The following is a 19,035-nucleotide window of genomic DNA, read 5'->3' as shown; positions in this document are numbered from 1 at the left end:
CAAATGATCTGTTAATTTGAATGAGCGGATTTCGAACTTTCGGGATTTCACTGCAGCTCTTAACCAAGCTGGCACGGCAGTAAGGCCTGTGAAAAACACTGCTAAGGTACAGTTCATAGAGCATTCTCTCACTCTTCTCTCGAAGATGTTAATTCTCAACATGGGATGTTCAGAAATTCAGCACAGTGCCCTGCTGCCAGATATATACTTCATAAATATTGTACCTTTTATTCCTCAACTGAATTATGTAAACATGCTAAACTTCCACCACTGGAGTTACGAACTAAGCAGAAAAGGCTAAAGCTTTCTTACCAAACTATTCATGAGCTTTGTAATATGAACGCTGATGATTACGTTGAAAGCCATACAAATGAACCGTCAAGGCACTGTAGCAGCATGCATATACCACTCCAATATCGTGTGACTGTTCTAAATTTAGTCTCTTCCCCTGTACAATTGTGAAATGGAACAGGCTGCTGTTGTACAGTCCACGGCACTGAGTGCTTCTTTGGGTGGCGTTGATGAACATGTGCCACGTCCCACGTGTGGAAAATGCCTAGTTTGTGTTTGGTAGCTGTGCACATGAGTATGTCCTCTGACCTGCATGTGTCACACTTGCCTGGCTGATTATGTGTGTATCTATGTCTTTGTATCGTTTCTCTCTTTTTGGTCTGCAACAAGATGTTATTTGTATCATTCGTGTACCTTTTTTTTCTCTTCTTTCTTTCCGCTTTGTAATAGCCTCAGTAATAGCACTGACAGTGTCAGTAAATGAATGAATGAATCTAGACCGTCGCAGGGGACCGAGATCCATGCCAAGGAAATTTACATTAAAAAAAAAGATTGGTTGTAGTGCATATGGCAGGCATTGCCAAGTCGTAGCAGGAATCTTACTGCTATCCTTGAAAATAAAGTATATAATCATTGCATTCTATCAATACTAACATGTGGGGCCTAACTTAGAGGGTAACAATGCTTTAGAAGAAGCTAAGGTGGAACAAAAAATGATTGGTGTAACGTTAAAAGACAGCAAGACAGCAGTATGGCTTCGACAGCAAATGAGGATAGCCAATATTCTAGTTAAGATTAAGAGAAAGAAATGAAAATGGGAGATGCAAACAATGAGGACAAAGAAAAAAAAACCACATGGTCAGCGCTCGTCCTGTGTGGTTCTTTCTTTGTTCCTGTCGTTTTCGCTGCTTGTTACCATGAATTGACACCAACTTGCTCAATCTTTCTTTTTTTTTTTTTTGAAAGAATGGAGGCAAGCCATGTAATGGATAGGGCAGATAACTGGTGGTCTATTAGCGTTGCAGAGTGAGTGCCAAGGGAAGAGAAATGCAGTCTTGGTGACAACAGGGAGCTAGGTGGTGTGATGAAATTAAGAAATTTGCAGGCATAGGATGGAATCGGCTGGCACAATACAGGGGTAATTGGAGATCACTGGGAGGGGCCTTCCTCCTGCAGTGGACATAGAAATAAGCCGACGATGAGGATATTGCAGAGATACACATTCTCGTGCAGACAAGAAGAGCGTCAATGTATTTAATGATGATGCTTGGCCTCGGAGGGGTGTCTTGGGCTATCTTTCACACTTTTCTGTGCCTGTGTACATTCACCTCAAGGGTAATGTCATGCTGATTTTCATCGATGTACAGCATGACCTTCCCACCTACACTATAACCACATTGCTCATTCTGATAAGCAGGGGTGGGCCATCTGTGCTAATTGCACAATTTTGATACTCGCATGAATTACCATGCCGAATTGTCCTGAAAGCAGAAAAAAATGCCGAAATTTCCACATGCTGTGTCAGAACAGCTTTGGCTGTGGTAACCATCTCCGAAACATTAGAAGTTTGTAGCCCCTAAGATTGTTGGCACAGCGCAAGACATTATGCTGTTGATCTCAGAGGCCACGAAAAACCATGGCCTTTAAGGTGGGGCAGCGCGAGCACACTTTGTGAAGGCCGTTTTACTTGTACAGCAGAGCGCATTGTCACAGGCGCTCATCTCCCTCTGCGCAAGGTGCATGCAATCAAGGCCTGTTTGGAGCTAGGCAGGCAACGGCTTGCAGCACTTCTTTTGCCAATAGTACAAATTTATTTAACCCTTTGAGGGTCAATGACATAAATATACGGTGCCATGAACAACTCCAAAATGATCTATTTACGGCGCCGTCTGTACGTTTAAAAAGCGCACCAATTTTCTAATTTTTTTCTTTTCTGCAATGTGCTGCCACTATGTGGGAATACAGGGAATTTTTTTCTTTGCCTCCCGCTCTCGGTTTTCGTTTCAGGGTTTGTTTTAGGGCTAGTTTGCTCCCACGCATCTATATACTACCGCTCGCGCATTGGCGCGCGCGAGCACATGCGGCAGTTTGGGTTTTGTTCCGTAGGTGGTTTCGACTTTTTGTGCTCGCAAAACTTATGGCCATGTCGTTATAATTGCACAAAGGGCGGCCGCCTGTTTCTCGCTCGTTTAGTGCTCACAGGGGTGAGCATAGGAAGGATGCCGCCTTGCATGCGTTTCCTTTTTTTCTTTTCTTTTTTTTGGAGACTCACGATATCTTATTGCATCTGGTAGTCGATAAGATGAAGATTAGCGGAAGTCTGTCATACGTTTTTCTTTTTTGATGGGCACACAACCACACAGTTTTCTTGAGTGTGCTCACCTACGCAGTTTGCTTACACTATGAACGTAAATATTAGTGTAAGAGCAGGAACATTTGAGACTTGCGAAATATTTTCATGTGCGCATATTCTAAGCCTTGAACTATAACATTGAATGAAATTTTTAATTCTTATAAGTTTATTTCCTTTTTTTATTGTTGTTATTAATGAATAAAGAGTACATATATACCAATGCAAAATATTTTTTTTCTCACTTTACGCGTAAGTCACCCTAGGAAAACTACGGTAAATTCTTTTCGAAATAGGTCCCTCAGAAGAATTGGAATCTGCAACAAAAAAATCGACCCTGGGCGGTCGCATGTGGCGAAAAAAATCGACCCTGAAAGGGTTAAGGGCAGATTGTTAGCTGGGACGATATTAATAGTGCTGAAACTTGTTAATTTGACATGCAGGTGTACCGTATTTACACGATTGTAAGCCAACCTATTTATTTAGATTTGAAAATCTGAAGTGGGGGTGGGGGTCGACTTACAATCAAAGCCAAAACATGGCACCGCCAAAAAAGTGAGACCAACGAAATATCAGGGGAGCTACAACCTAATTACAATGTTATGTTTGCTCTATGGCCTTCGTTTTTTGGAAGGGTTTTTCAACATTTTTGAGAGTTTTACAGTGAACACAACACTCATTGGGGGGGGGGGGGATGTCGATAGTTGATGGAAGTGCTGCTGTTCCATTCGCGGCGGCACCCTCAGAACGGCGGCGCTTGCTGGGCGTACCGATAGTTCATGGGAGAGCGGACACCGCTCACGTGTTTCTCTTTCCCTGTACCTCTTAGTTTGACGCGCTCTGCTTGACTGCTTGGCGCTGAGCCGTGCTCCAGCAAGGGCTGCAGAAAATAGCGTCAACCTTTCCTTTTCCCCCTCAAGAACTACTTCTCTCTCTCTTTGACTTGACTGCTAGCTACGTGCTACTTCCATGCTTCCTCAGTCGTCATGAGTGCTCCAGGCCTTTTGGTGCTCGTTCACAGCAGTGTTCAAGAGGGCTGCCATCCTTTACACCGAAGAAACAAATCACTGCGCAGCGGGCCGCAAGTTCGATGTTTCTGAATGGGTGGTGCGAGAGTGGCGGCTGCAGTGAAGCAAAATTTTCACCTGTGATGGCAAGCGAAGAATTTCCCATGGGCCAAAGTCTGGACGCTTTCCGGAGCTGTAGGCCAAGCTTGCGGCGTATGTCGCTGAAATGCGTAATCGGTCCCTGCAGTGAAGTGCGACATGGTCGTGAAACAAGCCCAGATCTTAGCCTTTTAATAAGGACCGGCTCCGCCGTGAGTACGACGAGTGGCTGGCAGCAGAAGACTGCAAACTTACGCCAACCGGACCTGTCAAAAGAGCCTCCCTGACGGCTGCGTGTGGATGCGGTGGATGCGTTTGGCATGGGCTGCTGTTGCACAATATGTCGTGGTGTGGTCGTTTGCCAAACATGGAGTTTCGCTGGACGACGGGCTGTGGGAACGATGAAGATGGCACCATTAGTGAGGACGAGTGGTTGTTATTGTTGCCTATCATGTGTGTGGCTCCTACCCATGATGGGGGATTGGCCAAGAAATGGGTGGATTATTCCAAATTATTCCAGTGACCATGCCAGCTACCAATAAATTTTCGTTATCGAATGCACCCTCGGGTATGCTCTTCTTCATTTTTTTCTCCGTCACACGCGATATGGGGAGGGGGGGTCGACTTACAATCATGTAAATACGGGAGTTTAATATTTGCTGGCAAATGCACTCGTCTTCATCCGAGCAGACGTGTTTTTCACTACCATGCGCACATCCCGATTGTTTTGTTGCCAGCGGGCTGGGCAGCAACCAATCATATATAGCCAGTAGATTTGACGATAGTGCACTGGCAGCAGTAGAATGGCCTTTCATCCTCAGCTGTTACAGTAAGCACCCTTGTCACTTTTTTCAGTCCAAGGATGTCGGGCCACGGTAGGATCAGCTTTCGTCCTCAACTGTGAGGGTGCCTTGAACTGAGTGACCTTGGGCCCGTGGTCATCCACTGATGGCGACTGCGCAGTTTTTCTCCTTTCGGTGTGGCTCCCGCACCAATGCTACTCGTACCACTTTTGCATCGCACACTTGTGGCAGTGCCATAAGAGTCGGCTGAATTAACCGGTGCGCATCCAAATTGATGAAAGTTTGATGCCATTGAATAATGCATATGGTTGCCGGGATCAGAGGGTGAGCCTGAATATCTGATTTTCCGAATTAATGAGGGTCAAATTAATGATTTCACTTATTTTATTGCATGTAGTCAGCATTTTTTCTCGTGTATCTATGACTATACTGTACTGTATATAAATCCTTTGGCAATAGATAACAATTATGCTGTCTATTGATGGTCCAATAATATTGATGTGCCAGTCAAAATTATGTGCTCCAGATCAGGGTGTCGAAATAAAACTTTATTTTTTGCCAGTTCGGTGAAAACTATTCATTTTAACTCCAGAGCACAAAAAAGTAACTGTTCAAACCTGTTTCAATGATCTTGTGTTAGTTTTCATATCCTAAGAATAGTTATAGGAAAACAGCATAAATTTATATACTTGAAATGTGCTCCTGAGGTGCCTGAAAAGAAAGAAAGAAAAGAAAAACAGATAGGTACACATGCTGTTCTTCATTTCAGCACCTCAAACGCTTGTTTATTACAGTGATTATGTAGGTCTCCCACAACGAGAGAGCTATTTGATAGTCACTAGCTTGAAACGCTGGCGAGTGTACTGCTAACATGCCTGCCCCCCCCGACAAGCCACATTGAATACTGCAATAACGATGTTGCCACCGACAGCGAGTCCGTGTGCTTAGGTATATCATGTATCATGATTGCACCAGAAGTGCAGGCAGGGCATGGATGAAAAGCTCCAGTGTAGTAATCTACTGAACCAGAAACTGTTTTCTTTTTTTACCACTTGGCTTTCATTTCAGAGTGAAAAATTGCATTCCAGTTCAGGACTGGCTCATGCAAAACTTTCTTTTTTTCTGGTTTTCATTGTACTATGGCTTTGATATACTGCTGGACACTTCTCCAAAATCAAAACTCAGCTGCTCCAGATTATTCCAGAAATAAAAGCTTACCTGCACCAAAAATTAGTTTCAGGTTGACTTTAGGCTGTCCCACAGTCCAGATAAGTTGTTAAACCCTTTTTCCACTGATTGATAGCTGTGCAAGTGCCAGAAATGTTTTGACGGGGAAACATACATCAAATCTGCATTTCTAGGCACATTTCATATTGTCATCCTACTATTCTCTCGCTTGCTTCACTCCCAATGTGCAGAGGACATACAGATCAAGTTCTTTGAAGAAAACGAGGAGACAAAGGAGAGGACCTGGGAGGCAGCAGCCACATTCCAGGAGTCAGATGTGCACTATCAGGTGAGAGTACTTACTTACCCCCCCCCCCCCCCCAGACACACACACAGTTGGCTTTGTTAGACTTCTCATAGGCACTTGTAGTGCAACATGGTTGGCTCTTCTGCCCTGATTCATGGTCACAAACCTTAGGAGGAAAACAACAGCAAAAGCAGCATTGTTGCAGTCATTTTAAAAGGAATCCAGTGCAACTTTTGTGACAAGGAAAAATCAGGGGCCTACCAACCAGGAAAACTGGGAAAACCAGGAATTCTCAGGGATTTTGAATAGTCTGGAAATACTGAAAACTCGAGGAATTTCTTCTTCTAACAGGGAAAATGAAGTGTAATTTTATTGAAAGGGAACAAAAGTCGCAGTAATGCTGGCTCGAGTAACAGAGAGGAATCGTAACGAATCTTCTTTGATGCCGCATGCACTGGAGGAGTTGCCAGTGTACAGTCAGTGACCAACTTTCCGGACACTCGATAATTCGGACGGCTTCATGGCACCACCACGCACCCCATAGAGTCAGTGTATAAGAACGTCTGGAATTTCATACGAAAGAACCCTTCGCTATCCGATTTTCCGGACTTTTTGCCGTGTGACGGCAGATCTGAAACGGCAATAATCAAAGCCACCACTGCCGCCATTTTGGTTACCTCGCCACCTCAAACCGGTGCTCGCACGGAGATCCGCTGACAGCCATAGCCACCACTGCGGCAACGCTAGGTCTAGCCACTTCGACGTCTGCTATTAAGCTTCTTGCCATTATGTGCCGTGTTTTTTATTGAAAGAATTCGCCGCTGTCAGCAATAGCATTGACTCCGCCTTTGTGGTCCTCGCGATTGACTTCGAAGCTTGGAAAGCATGGCGAGTTTATTTATTTATTTCGTGTACCCTCAGGGCCAGGGGCATTAAAGAGGGGAGTAGTTACATCAAATACAGAAAAAAAAAGTACAGTGCAGCGAAATGGCTAGTAGTACAGAAATAGATGGCTCTAGGTTGTACAATGTTATCTGAGTGTTCTTGGAGTGCTGGTTAAAAAAATGAAATACGGTGCATACAGTGCAGTAATACTGTGTTCCGGTAATACAAAACAATGATACAATTGGTAGTACAAAAACATGAATGAAATGCTCCTGTTTATACAATGTTGTCTAATACTGCCATGAAGTGATTATGGTCAACACTAGTAGTGGTTGAGGCGGGTAGGCAATTCCACTCAGCAGATGTACGTGGAAGGAATGAATGAGGCATGACATTGGTTTCACATAATGAAATTCCAACTTTGTTATTGTGATCTAACCTTGATGAAATGTATTGAGGAGGAGAGATAAGTTCATCGCGAAGGGAAGGATGATGAAATATCTTATGAAAAAGTGAAAGTCTAAGGCCTTTATGACGAGAGGTGAAAGATGGCAAATCAAGGTTTAATTTCATTACAGAAGTGCTGGCAGTTCGGTTATAATTAGAAAAAACAAAATGAGCAGAGTTATGTTGTACCATTTCTAATGAGTGAATTAGGTTTTTCTGAAAGGGATCCCAAACTGCCGCGACTACTCAAGCTTTGAGCGGACTAGTGACTTGTATAGCATTAATTTTAGGGAAGACGGTGCCTTAGTGAAATTGCGTTTTAGGTATCCCAGCATGCGGTTAGCATTTTTGATTACGTAAGAAGCGTGCGTGGACCACGAGAGGTTGCTAGTAATATGGATACCAAGATATTTGTATTATGAAACAGGGTCTAAGGGGAGATTATTAACGCAGTAAGAAGGAAGCTGGTTAGGAGTTCTGGATATGCGCATAAATTAACATTTTTTATATTTAATTCCATTGACCATGATTGGCACCAAGTAGAAATAGCGTTAAGGTCGGATTGAAGAGAAGACATGTCAGTGTCGCATATTATTTCCCTGAAGATTACACAATCATCGGCGAATAAATGAATGTTAGAGGAAACACAAGAGGGTAGATCATTTATGTAAATTAAGAAAAGGAGGGGACCAAGTACCGAACCTTGAGGTACGCCAGACTGTACCCTGCTTGGTTGTGAGTTTGAGTCATTAGCAAAGACAAACTGTGAACGGTTAGAAAGAAAGTACTCAAGCCATGCAAGCATTCTGGGATCAATATTAATTCGATGCAGCTTAAACATTAGAAGGTTATGGCACACTTTGTCAAACGCTTTCGAAAAGTATAAAAATATACAGTCGGCAGTTGAAGAGCAGTCAAGAATGACGTTTAGCTTATGCGTAAATAAAACTAGTTGTGTTTCACATGAATATGTCTTTCGGAAACGATGCCACGATGGTGAAAAGAATGAATTAGTTTCAAGAAAGCTAGCAAGATTAGAGGCAAGTACATGTTCTAACATCTTACAGGGAATGGAAGTGAGCGAGATAGGGCGGTAGTTATATGGAGAATGCTTGTCACCCGACTTATGGAGTGGGATCACCTTCCCGATCTTCCATTCAGCAGGCAAAGAATCCTTATTTAGCGACTGTTGGAATATCATTGCTAGAAAAATGGAAGAGTAACAGCTAGTGCTTTTAAAAATTTCGTGTTTATTAAATCGTGTCCTAGAGACAAAGACAGTCTTAAAGATCAGATAATTGATATCATGCCTGCTGGTTCAATGATTATGGGAAACATTGCTTGGTAATTGTAGTTGTGTGTGAGTGGAAGAGTTGTGCCTGTAGTTGATGAAAAGTTGTGCATGAAAACATCATTAAGTGCGGACGCACATTCATTAGTTGGAATAACATTTCAAGAGCTGTCAATTATGGTTATCATGTCATCCGCCTTGGGGTTAAGGATGCATCAGAATTTCTTGGTGTCGTTTTTAAGCATTGATGGCAAGGTATTGCCAAGAAAGTGATCCTTGGCTTGTTTAAATGCGGCTACATACTCATCTGCCGCCAGTTGGTATTCGGTCCAGCGGTTTATGCTAGGTGAACGTTTGGCTAATTTGTGCAGACGTTTCTTTTTATTAGACAGGTGCTTGAGACGGATGTTATACCATGGGGCGTTTAGATTACATGCAAGGGTACGCAGTGGGATGTATTTGTTTGTTAGTTCAGCAATTTTTGTAGCAAACATATTCCAGTTGGTCTGAACGCTACGGCTGTCGAAGTTGTTTAAAAACACGTCTAGAAAAGCAGATAATTCGGCGTTGATGGCTTCAAAATTTCCTTTCCCGTAGTCTCGAAAAGATTTGAATTTTTTTACCGGTTTTTGGTCGCAAAATATTTATGTCAAGCGAAAGTGCCGAATGGTCGCTCAAGCTGGGTAAATGCGTGATGTCGGAAACTAGGTCAGGCGGTGATATTAATACAAGGTCAAGTGTGTTCTCGACGGATTCGGTAGTTTGTGTGGATTGAGTAACAAGTTGAGAAAGTGAAAAGACAGAGCACATGTCAAGAACTCATTGGCTAATGACGAAAAAGGGTGTAAAGTTGGAGGTTCAGTGTTCCATATTATGTTCGGTAGATTAAAATCGCCAAGCAAAAATAAAGGTAATGTAGGATGACGAGATGTAACAATGGTAATGATATCATGCACCTCATTTACGAAATTAGATGAATACGTGGGGAGCAGTAACAAACTCCAATGATTATCTTCTGGCGATTTATTTCAATGATGGCCCAAACCATTTCAAGGTCAGTATTGACATGAATGCACTGAGATGGGAAATCTTTAGAAATGGCTAAGAGCACGCCGCCTTCCTGGTGCATTGTGCAGTCACAACGATACAGTGAAAAATGGTGTGCAGTTTGAACAATTTCGTTATCTTGAATCTGTGAATGTAGCCACATTTGGTAAGCACAAAAATGTCGGCATTGCAAGTCTCCAAGGCAGGTGCTAAGGAAGTGCGCTTATTCATGATCATAGAGTTTCTAATAATACCCTAGAGGGAAATGTGGCGCTAGTGTCTACGGGGGCTCTCATGAGCGTTGCCTCAACCTACATGGGAATGATGGGAAGTACAGGCTTCGGACTGACTTCGATCTTTAGACTAGTGGCGTTTGCTTGCGGCGCATTAAACGAATCTATACTCAAACATTATCGCGTAAAAAACTAATTTTATTTCTGCAGTATGTCATATAATGTACAACACGCTACATAAACTTTGTATGACTGTGAAAGGGAAGCACGGTTTACTATGGTTTATCACCAGGACACACCAGGGTATGCATTCTTGTGCGATTCTGTTCCCAATTTAACGCCAGCGAATAATTATTTATTTATTTTTACAACAGCTATAACAACCGTGCATTTACTTATATAAAAATACTCATCAAGTATTTATGGAAATAAAAATGTTGTATTGTGAGAAAGTTTCGCGCCCTTGAGCGGAATGCTGCAAGTGTCGTCTGCTACGACACCTGCTCGTTGCAAACGCGAGACATTTCTCGCAGACGACAGGCACTTGCGAACTCTCTCGCTCTTTCGAAAGGCTGGGTCAGCTGTCACGATTGCTGAACGGCTTCAAGTACTTTTAAGCACATCTGCTGCAGTGCTAGCTAGGACGCTAGTGGCCTCCTACGAGTATATGCTTCATCATACTTTATATTGACGTACCGCTTCCGAAGCATTATGGCGTGGCTTTGAAATTACCCATTTTGCGACCCTAGACTACAGCCAGGAAGCAGCAACCTGTCCTACCACAAGTAAGTTTGTGTTTTCAAAGTCCTAAAACACGCATTTCAATGAGCACATAAACGAGCAATGCATGATGAAGCCCTCAATAAAATTTTATTGTCAAGCCACTAGAAGTACAACTGTGTATGTCTTGTATCAGTAGTGCCTTCTTTTCCCTATTCTGAAGTTTCATAAAGCACGTAACGCTATAGCGCCAACCTAACACACTTAACAAACCAAAGTCCAAACGCTCAAAACATGTTCTTTCAACGTTTACGATGTCGTCGCTTTCTCGTCAGGACTTCGACACTACACCGTGACACAAACATCGTCTCAGTCGCTGGACCAGCGCGCTATCGCCACTTCGAGCAACATAATAAAGGCAGAGAGCTTTGCGTTGCACTGTCCCACTGCAGGTTATAGCAATTGAGCTTGAAGCGAAACCAAACTGAAAAAAAAATACTTGTAGACTGGTTCGCCAGTCAATAGAACGCCAATCCGAAGCCTGTACTTCCCATCATTCCCATGATGGTTGAACGATCGCAGCGCCAGATTTCCCTCTAGGTATACTAATATGAAACTCTATGTTCATGATGCTTCAAATAGTAGTAAAAAAGACAGATACGATGCATGATTCTCGTCCACATCCCCTCACGTTTTCCTAACTGGGCATGTGCTGAGAATTTACATGCGAGCCGTTATCTCGTGGTTCATATGGCGCATGCTTGTTGACGGTGTCTGTTGCCGGGTCATAGACGAACTGTTTTTTATTCATTATTAGTTTGGTGTAGCTTAACTAGAAAGGGCATGGTTGGGGCTGGCTTTTAGCGTACTCAATTAGTCTTTTACGGACATGACGGGTGGCGGGGCAGAAAATCTTCGGAGATAGGAATATCCTTTTCTTTCATCTGTGCGCGCACGGAAAGTACTTTGTCTTTTGTTTTTGTGCTGGTGAATTTAACTACAGTTGGGTGACACTTACTGGGCATGTAGTGACTAATGTGATGGGCACGTTCGATTGCCATGTCAGACAGGCTGTCAATTCCGTCAGTTAGTGCCTCTCTTAGGCATGATTCGGACTCTTCCCATGAGTCACGAGAGTCACCGATGCCATGAAGAATGCGGTTATTGCGTCGTGATCTGTCCTCAAGTTTGTCAACGTGCAGTAGTAAGGAGTCAAGCCGAGTTGTTTGGGCATGTGCCGATGCCTGAATGCCAGTAATTTCATCATCGAGATGGTCTAAAACGTTTGTTTTTTCTTCAAGGTTGTCTAATCTTTTCTGGATACATTCCATTTTGGTCTCAATGTTCTTTTGGCGGACCTTAATAGCCTTGACGTCGTTAACCAACTCGGCCTGACCCTTAGCAGATTGTACAGAACGAGCCTGAAGGTCTTTTAACAGCCGGAAAAGAACTTCTGCCTGCTCGGAAGGATTTGAGGGCAAATTCTGCAGCTCAAGTAATGCCTCAGTACGCGTAGTAGGACCCGGATTAGTTTCCACATCACCTGAGCGCATTAAGGGGGGACACGGCTTTCGCATCGCGAAAAATTGCCAAAAAATTGATTTCTTGAAAATCACATTTTCAGTTTCTATAACCTTTTTTCTATCTGATAGCCAAATATCATCACTGCAAACCACTTAGAAGTGCTCTAAAATATTCGTTTTATCAGCCAAGGTGGCAAAAAATCTCGCAGAAATCAAGAAAGAACAGCGTTTTTCAAGCCACAATATTTCCGGAATGGCATGACCGAGCACTGCCATCTTGGTCTCGTTGGAAAGCGCATTTCTCCGTCTTCAAATTTGCCACTTCAGCTACGTCCTCCATACAGAAACAAGCGCAAAAAAATGCAAATGATTTAGCGTCGTGCCGGAGTCTGCGATTGGCCGTGCCCGCCACGTGACTCCAGCGCGGTTTGCCATTGGTGCGGCGCTCGCGTTGTCTGCTCGGCTCTTTGCACCTCGCTAGTATGGACGTCTTCACTCGCCATAATCTCGAAGTGTCAAAACGGGCGCAATGCGGACATCGCAGTAGCGTGGCCGATCCCTATGCTTGTGGACGTTTCCAACTCGCGGCTAAACATTCCGAGCATCGGTGATGCGGACTTCGCGACCAAGATTCACGCGCGGAATCCTCGGACATGCGGCTAAGCCTTTCAGCACTTGGTGGTTCGGAATTCGTGATGAAGCACATCATGCACGCAATCCTCGGACACGCGACTAAGTATTTCGCGTATAAGGAGTCTCCGACTCGGCGATCATGCACATCGCGTGCGGACTTCTCAGGCCCTCACCTAAGCATTTTGTGCATCGGCGCCTCCGACTTCACGACTAAGTACATCGAACGTCGACTCCTCGAGCCCGCGTCTAGGCATTTCGCGCATCGGCACCTCGGACTGCGCAAATAAGCGCATCGAAGGTCGACTCCTCGAGCCCGCCACTAGGCATTTCGCGCATTGGCACCTCGGACTGCTCGGCTAGGTACTTTGCGCGTCAGCACCTTGAACTGCGCGGCTGAGCACATTGCGCTTCGGCTCCTTGTATCTGTGGCTAGGCATTTCGCACGTCGGTACCTCAGACCCGCAACTAAGCATATTGCATGTTCACTCTATTATCATATTGTCACGATAGCTCGTAACAATATCTATCATACCACTCCTTCATAAAGCGAACCTGGTCATGAGCTCTGTTCACTAGGCCCCTTGGGCTGGCACAGACACCTGGCTGCAGAAGTGATTGAGGCATCATACAAAAGCACAAATCTGGAAAGCACCTAGCAGCTACATATCTATCACTGGCTGTCTGATCCTAAGTTCTACAGCCATTGTCAAGTAAAGATGACTTTGGAGGCTGCTGACACTCAGAGCCTTCATTCACTAACATGATAAATTCTACCAAAAGAAAAAAAAATGCCTCACTGATTGTACTGGAGATTGCTATCAATCGGGCAGCCTGCGGGTCCAGGCTGCCTGAATGTACACTGGAACTATATTCATGCCCACACAGAGTTCTGCACGTCACTTGGTTTGAAACCTAGGCACCATGCTCTTTGTAGAGCAGCAGCAGCAAAGAATGCCCTATAAAAAGAAAATAAAAGGGGGGGGGGAAGCACACCAGACAAGAGGCCACATGTACAAGAAGCCCCACATGACAAAACAACCCAAAGACTACAAATTTGGTGCTTTTAGAGAACTGAAGAGCAGGTGAAACTTTGAGAGCCGTTTTCTCAAAACTGCGTTTCTGCCTTTCTGCTCAATTTCTGGAGCTGATTTCTTTGTTACCGTTTAACATATTTTGACACCGTTTTTTTTTTTTTTTGTAACATTCCTGGGGCTACAGTGCAGGTCTTGACATTCTTGCTCTCTTATCTTGACCCTTTGTAAGTTTACGATATGGCTATTTGTCTACCCCGAAAATGCGCTTGATGCAAAGGTAACATAAAATATGGCACTCCAAAAAATTTGTGTTGCAAAAAAAAAAAATGCAAGAATGTAACGACCTTCATCACGCATTTAGCTATGCAGTCAATACTTAACAACAGAAGGGCAGCGGATTGGGCGAGTTGGTGTTGCATGGTAACAATAAAATTCAAACAGCACTAAACGACAGGACCAGAATGAGGAGGAGACAAACACGGCGATGAACTTACAACTGATTTATTTAAAGTAAGAAGTCAACATTTATACATACAAAACTGGGCACGCATGCGCCCGGTCATACATCGATGATCAGATACAAACTCCGGACAGCCAACATTCGCACACGTTGTACCTGCCTTGCAATCTACCCTTTATGCAGCAAAGCCATTTCTTTCGCTGACAAGATTAATGATGTTCAGCGAAAGAAATGGCTTTGCTCCATAAAGGGTAGATTGCAAGGCAGGTACAACGCGTGCGAATGTTGGCTGTCCGGAGTTTGTATCTGATCATCGATGTATGACCGGGCGCATGCGTGCCCAGTTTTGTACGTATAAATGTTGATTTCTTACTTCAAATAAATCAGTTGTAAGTTCAGCACCGTGTTTGTCTCCTCCTCATTCTGGTCCTGTCATTTAGCGCTGTTTGAATTTTATTGTTACAATACTTAACAAGCCTTCTATTACATTCTTTAAGTTCCCCAGGCTCTCCAGAAAGTTAGAGGGCGAAAAATTCTGCTCAATAAAATTGAATAAAATGTTCTCAAGATATCACTTTAAAACTTTGATGGAAGCATTAGGGAGACATTCTAAACATTTGTGACAATTTTCATCAAAATCCATGAGGAAATAAGGAAGTTGATTTTCAAAGCCACATCCCCCCTTAACAGCAACGCCATACAGAAACAATCTCCGACAATTTCACAGAGCACTTGTTGGCATGGAAGCAATATCAAAAATGGGTCGTCACTTTTCTTAGCATAAAGCGAAAAGTTTTCACACACCTGCAAAATGGAAAGATGTGCTGTATGAGCAATGGTGCTCCAAATGTTGCTTCCGTGCCAACTAAACGGGCTAACGCTCGGACAGCCGCTTAAGTTGCCACTGCGATGTGACGACACAGTTGACAGCGATATGGTGTGCAGAAGACTGGGTGCAGCAGTTGTGGGTGGATGTGGAGATAGTTGCCGGTCTGCTGGTAGATTGTGGCCTTGCTTGGTAGTAGCAGTGGTTGCGAAGGGTCATACTCCGAATACGCTGTGCACTGGCACAGCAGCAGCAAGAATGCGAAGATCGCCTGCAAAATGGAAATGGGCACTGTATGAGCCATGGTGCTCCAAATGCTGCTTCCGTGCCAACTCGAGTTGCATAATGCTGGTTCCTGAAAGTCAACTTCGCCTCAATATAGAAATGTTACGTGGTGAAACCAGGGTGTCTACCAACCGGGAAAACCGGGAATAATCTGGATATACTCAGGGAAAACTCAAGGAATTTGTGCTTCTATCAGGGAAAATTAGCTGTAATTTTATTGAAAGGAAACGAAAGTCACAGTAATGCTGGCTCGCGTAAGAGAGAGGGATTGTAATTAATCGTCTTTTGACGCCTTGTTATCGGCTGGAGGAGTTTACAGTCAATGGCCGACTTTCTGGACGCTCGATGGCTCCACGGCACTATCACGTACCCCATAAGATCAATGTCTAAGAACGTCTGAAAGAAGTCTGAACGTCTGTCCGATTTTTCAGACTTTTTGCTGTGACCGCAGGTCCAAAATGGCATTAATCAAAGCCACCACTGCCGCCGTTTTGATTACCTTGCCACCGTGGTAAGCGCTAGGCCTAGCTGCTTCAACGTTCGTTTTAAAGCTTCTTGCCGTTCGGCGCCGTGTTTTTCATTGAAAGAATTCGCCACTGTAAGCAGTCGCACTGACTCCGTCTTTGTGGTCCTCGCGATTGGCTTCGAAGCTCGGAAAGTATGGCGCGTTGCATAATGCCGGTTCCCAAAAGCCAGCTTTGCCTCAATGCAAAAGTGTTACGCGGTGAAGCATAACAAGCGTGGGAAGGAGCAATTGTCACGGGGCACAGTATTTATTCCTTAATTATACACGCGTCCACGCACCATCTCCTGTCACAGTACGGGCACTGGTATGCCTAATAAGCATGCTGGTAGGCCTTTTCGGATGTGCCTGTGGTGAATTGAGCCTTTAATGGCAGTAAAAGACATGCATTCATATTTAAGGACTGCCCGATTTTACGGACGTTTTCGCGGCCCTTAGGGAGTCCGAAAAATCGGACGTTGACTGTACAGCTTACGAAGAGGATGCTTCGAATGGTCCGTGGGGCGAACATGTGGTAGAAGGAGGACGAGAACAGAAAAGACCTACGCATTGCGGAATGAACGGGAAAGGAACCCTGCCGCCACTTTTTTCAAGGAGCTTGAACTCAAAAAACAAAGTGTTGGCTGACGCTGGAATGCAGGTGTTCCTTATCCAAACCGAAATAAACTCGGTAAAGCAGTGAAATGCAACACTGAGGTGTTCTGCGTGGGCTGAGAGTATGTCAGGAGAGTTGAAGTTGATACACCAGCTGTTGAGAATCTTATTTGTGATAAAGTTCGGGCCTCACACCAATGAGCTTGCTATAAATTGATAAAAGTAGCTCATATCACCTTCAGTCACGGCATATACATTTGTAGACACGACCTATTTTTGCCATTTCTGTGCAGTGGTAGCTAGGAATAGAGCATGAACATTAAGCTTACGGCAAAATTACTTCCATTTTGCTTCTAAGTGATATGTATCGTTACAGAGTATCGCTTTGGTGAAGGCACTACCATGTTTTACGTGACGCTTGATATGGGACATGTCGGTAGCAACCTTGAAATATATATATATATGTTTCTTTCTTGAAATGCTTGATGCTAATGAAAAACTTGTGCGTGTAATTTGAGAGGGGGATTTAATCCTTTTTATGAAGAAGTGTAGCATGACAATTTTACAATATTCAAACATTTAGTTACTCTAATTATAATGACACATCATAACATGCCCAAAGAGTCATTCTATCACCTTGATTGCTTTAAGTGGAGTCTCAAGCACCACCTATGTTTCACACATATGTATCGACATTCGATCATAATTCGTGACGGAAGTGGATATTCGAAAACATTTGTTTATTTATGCATCTCATTTTTATTCATATTTGAAAATGATCCACTCGACTTGCAGTGAGTTTTACCATTTTTTTCCAAAGTTATTTTATTAGCTGTGCATTTTACTAACCCCTCGCTACAGATATTTTTTAAATATAAAATAAATTATACTCCTTACTAATAAAACTGGATTAAGTCATTTCTTAGCATGCTTACTAGAGAGTGACAGCATCAGGCAACATAGTGTCAGCCTGTCTTGATGTAAAACAAAGTTCTGTGTCACTCAGGGAATTTTGCAAAGGCACTCAGGGAAAACCTGGAAAACTCAGGGAATTTGTAAATGTCAACGGTGTAGACACCCTGGAAACATACGCAAAAGTATTTCAGTGAAGCACAACAAGCATGGGAAGGAGCAATTGCCACGATAGACAGTATGTATTCCTTAATTATACATGCATGCGCCCGCCATCTCCTGTCACAGTACGAGCACCGATATGTCTAATAGGTGTACTGGCACGCCTTCAGAGCTTTTTCAAAAGTGCCTGTGGCGATTTGAGCCCTTAAGGGCAGTAAAAGATGTGCATTCTTTTTTTTTTTTTCGAACTGACCAATTTTTCGGACGTTTTCACGGCCGCTAGGGAGTCAGAAAAATCGGATGTTGACTGTACAACTGTCCAAGAGGATGTTTCAAATAGTCCGTGTGGTGAATCCGCAGCGGAAAGAGGACAAGAACACAAGGGACCTACGCATTTAAGAATGAACGGGAAAGGAAGCGTGTGCCACTTCTTTAAAGGAGCTTGAGCTCAAAAAACAAAGTGTTGGTTGACACTGAGATGCAGCTGTCCCTCATCCAATCATCCAAACCAAAATAAATGCTTTAAGGAGGGACAGGGGTTTTAGAGACCGAAAAATCTCGAAAGAATGCAATATTTTGAAAATGGTATTTTTGGAATTTCCAACTATTATTCTACCACTTTGCCAAATTTTGTGCATTCTAAATCAATATCTTACCTGTAATATAAATTTTTGGCACAAGTGTTGACTAAATATGAGCCAGAGTTCCTGTAAAAAAGTGCTTTTTCCATGGCACGTGATAGCCCCCGCAGTCGTTTAGTTGCTCGCCCCGTATATCATTTAAAAGAGGGGTCTCTCCTCTTCATTTTCCTGCAACCACCAGCTCCGTCCGCACATTTGGCAGTGAAGAAATCCCGCCTCAAAAAGAAGACCCAATGCTTGCTGTAATTGGCCGACAAAGGCACGTGACCCTCAGCTAGCCATGCCATTGGCTAGACTGGCATCATGCGCGTCACTGCACGGCTACTGCACACACTTCATGTGTGCCAATCAGGTTTCCCATGCTGACAGCGAGGCCGACCTCAACTCCGAAGTTTGCTACGAAGTACAAATTTAGAAAAAAAAAGGAAGTCGGTGTACAACTTCGAGAAACAACACTCCGCCGCCCCGCTTCCCGATGACATCGATAACAGGCCGCTCCCACAGTCAAGTGACGCTGGAGATCCCGATGGCGTGTTAGGCCTAGTCCCCGAAGTGCTCCTGACAACGGCCGCGTTTCATCAATGTTTTTGCACGATGCCACTATTCTGTAGCCACAATTTTTTCGCCGTATTGACAGTGAAGCTCAAGGAAAACTTCAAGCATTAGCATCAATTCCTGCTACTGACCGAAAATCGAAGCTGTTAGGTCAAGTTGATGACACTGCTGCCGGGCCAAACGAGCTGGCTACGTCCGCTGAAAACTTGCAGCGGGGGCTCAGAAGGCATCACCGTAGTG

At 43.9% G+C, this 19,035-nt stretch overlaps 1 protein-coding gene across 9 annotated transcripts in view; it reads left to right on the top strand.

Annotated features, from left to right (window-relative positions):
* Positions 1 to 19,035, top strand: part of Rel (nuclear factor NF-kappa-B family member relish) — a 450,112-nt gene that overhangs the window by 251,160 nt on the left and 179,917 nt on the right. For all 9 annotated transcript variants that reach the window (XM_075678481.1, XM_075678479.1, XM_075678478.1 and 6 more), the window contains one exon: positions 5,969 to 6,066. In XM_075678481.1, coding sequence (XP_075534596.1) covers positions 5,969 to 6,066 — 98 coding nt within the window. The remainder of the gene's footprint in view (positions 1 to 5,968; positions 6,067 to 19,035) is intronic.

The sequence above is a fragment of the Dermacentor variabilis genome, unplaced genomic scaffold (genome assembly GCF_050947875.1).
Source record: "Dermacentor variabilis isolate Ectoservices unplaced genomic scaffold, ASM5094787v1 scaffold_23, whole genome shotgun sequence".
NCBI classification, from domain to species: Eukaryota; Metazoa; Arthropoda; class Arachnida; order Ixodida; family Ixodidae; genus Dermacentor; species Dermacentor variabilis.
This window is presented reverse-complemented; position numbering and strand designations above follow the sequence as displayed.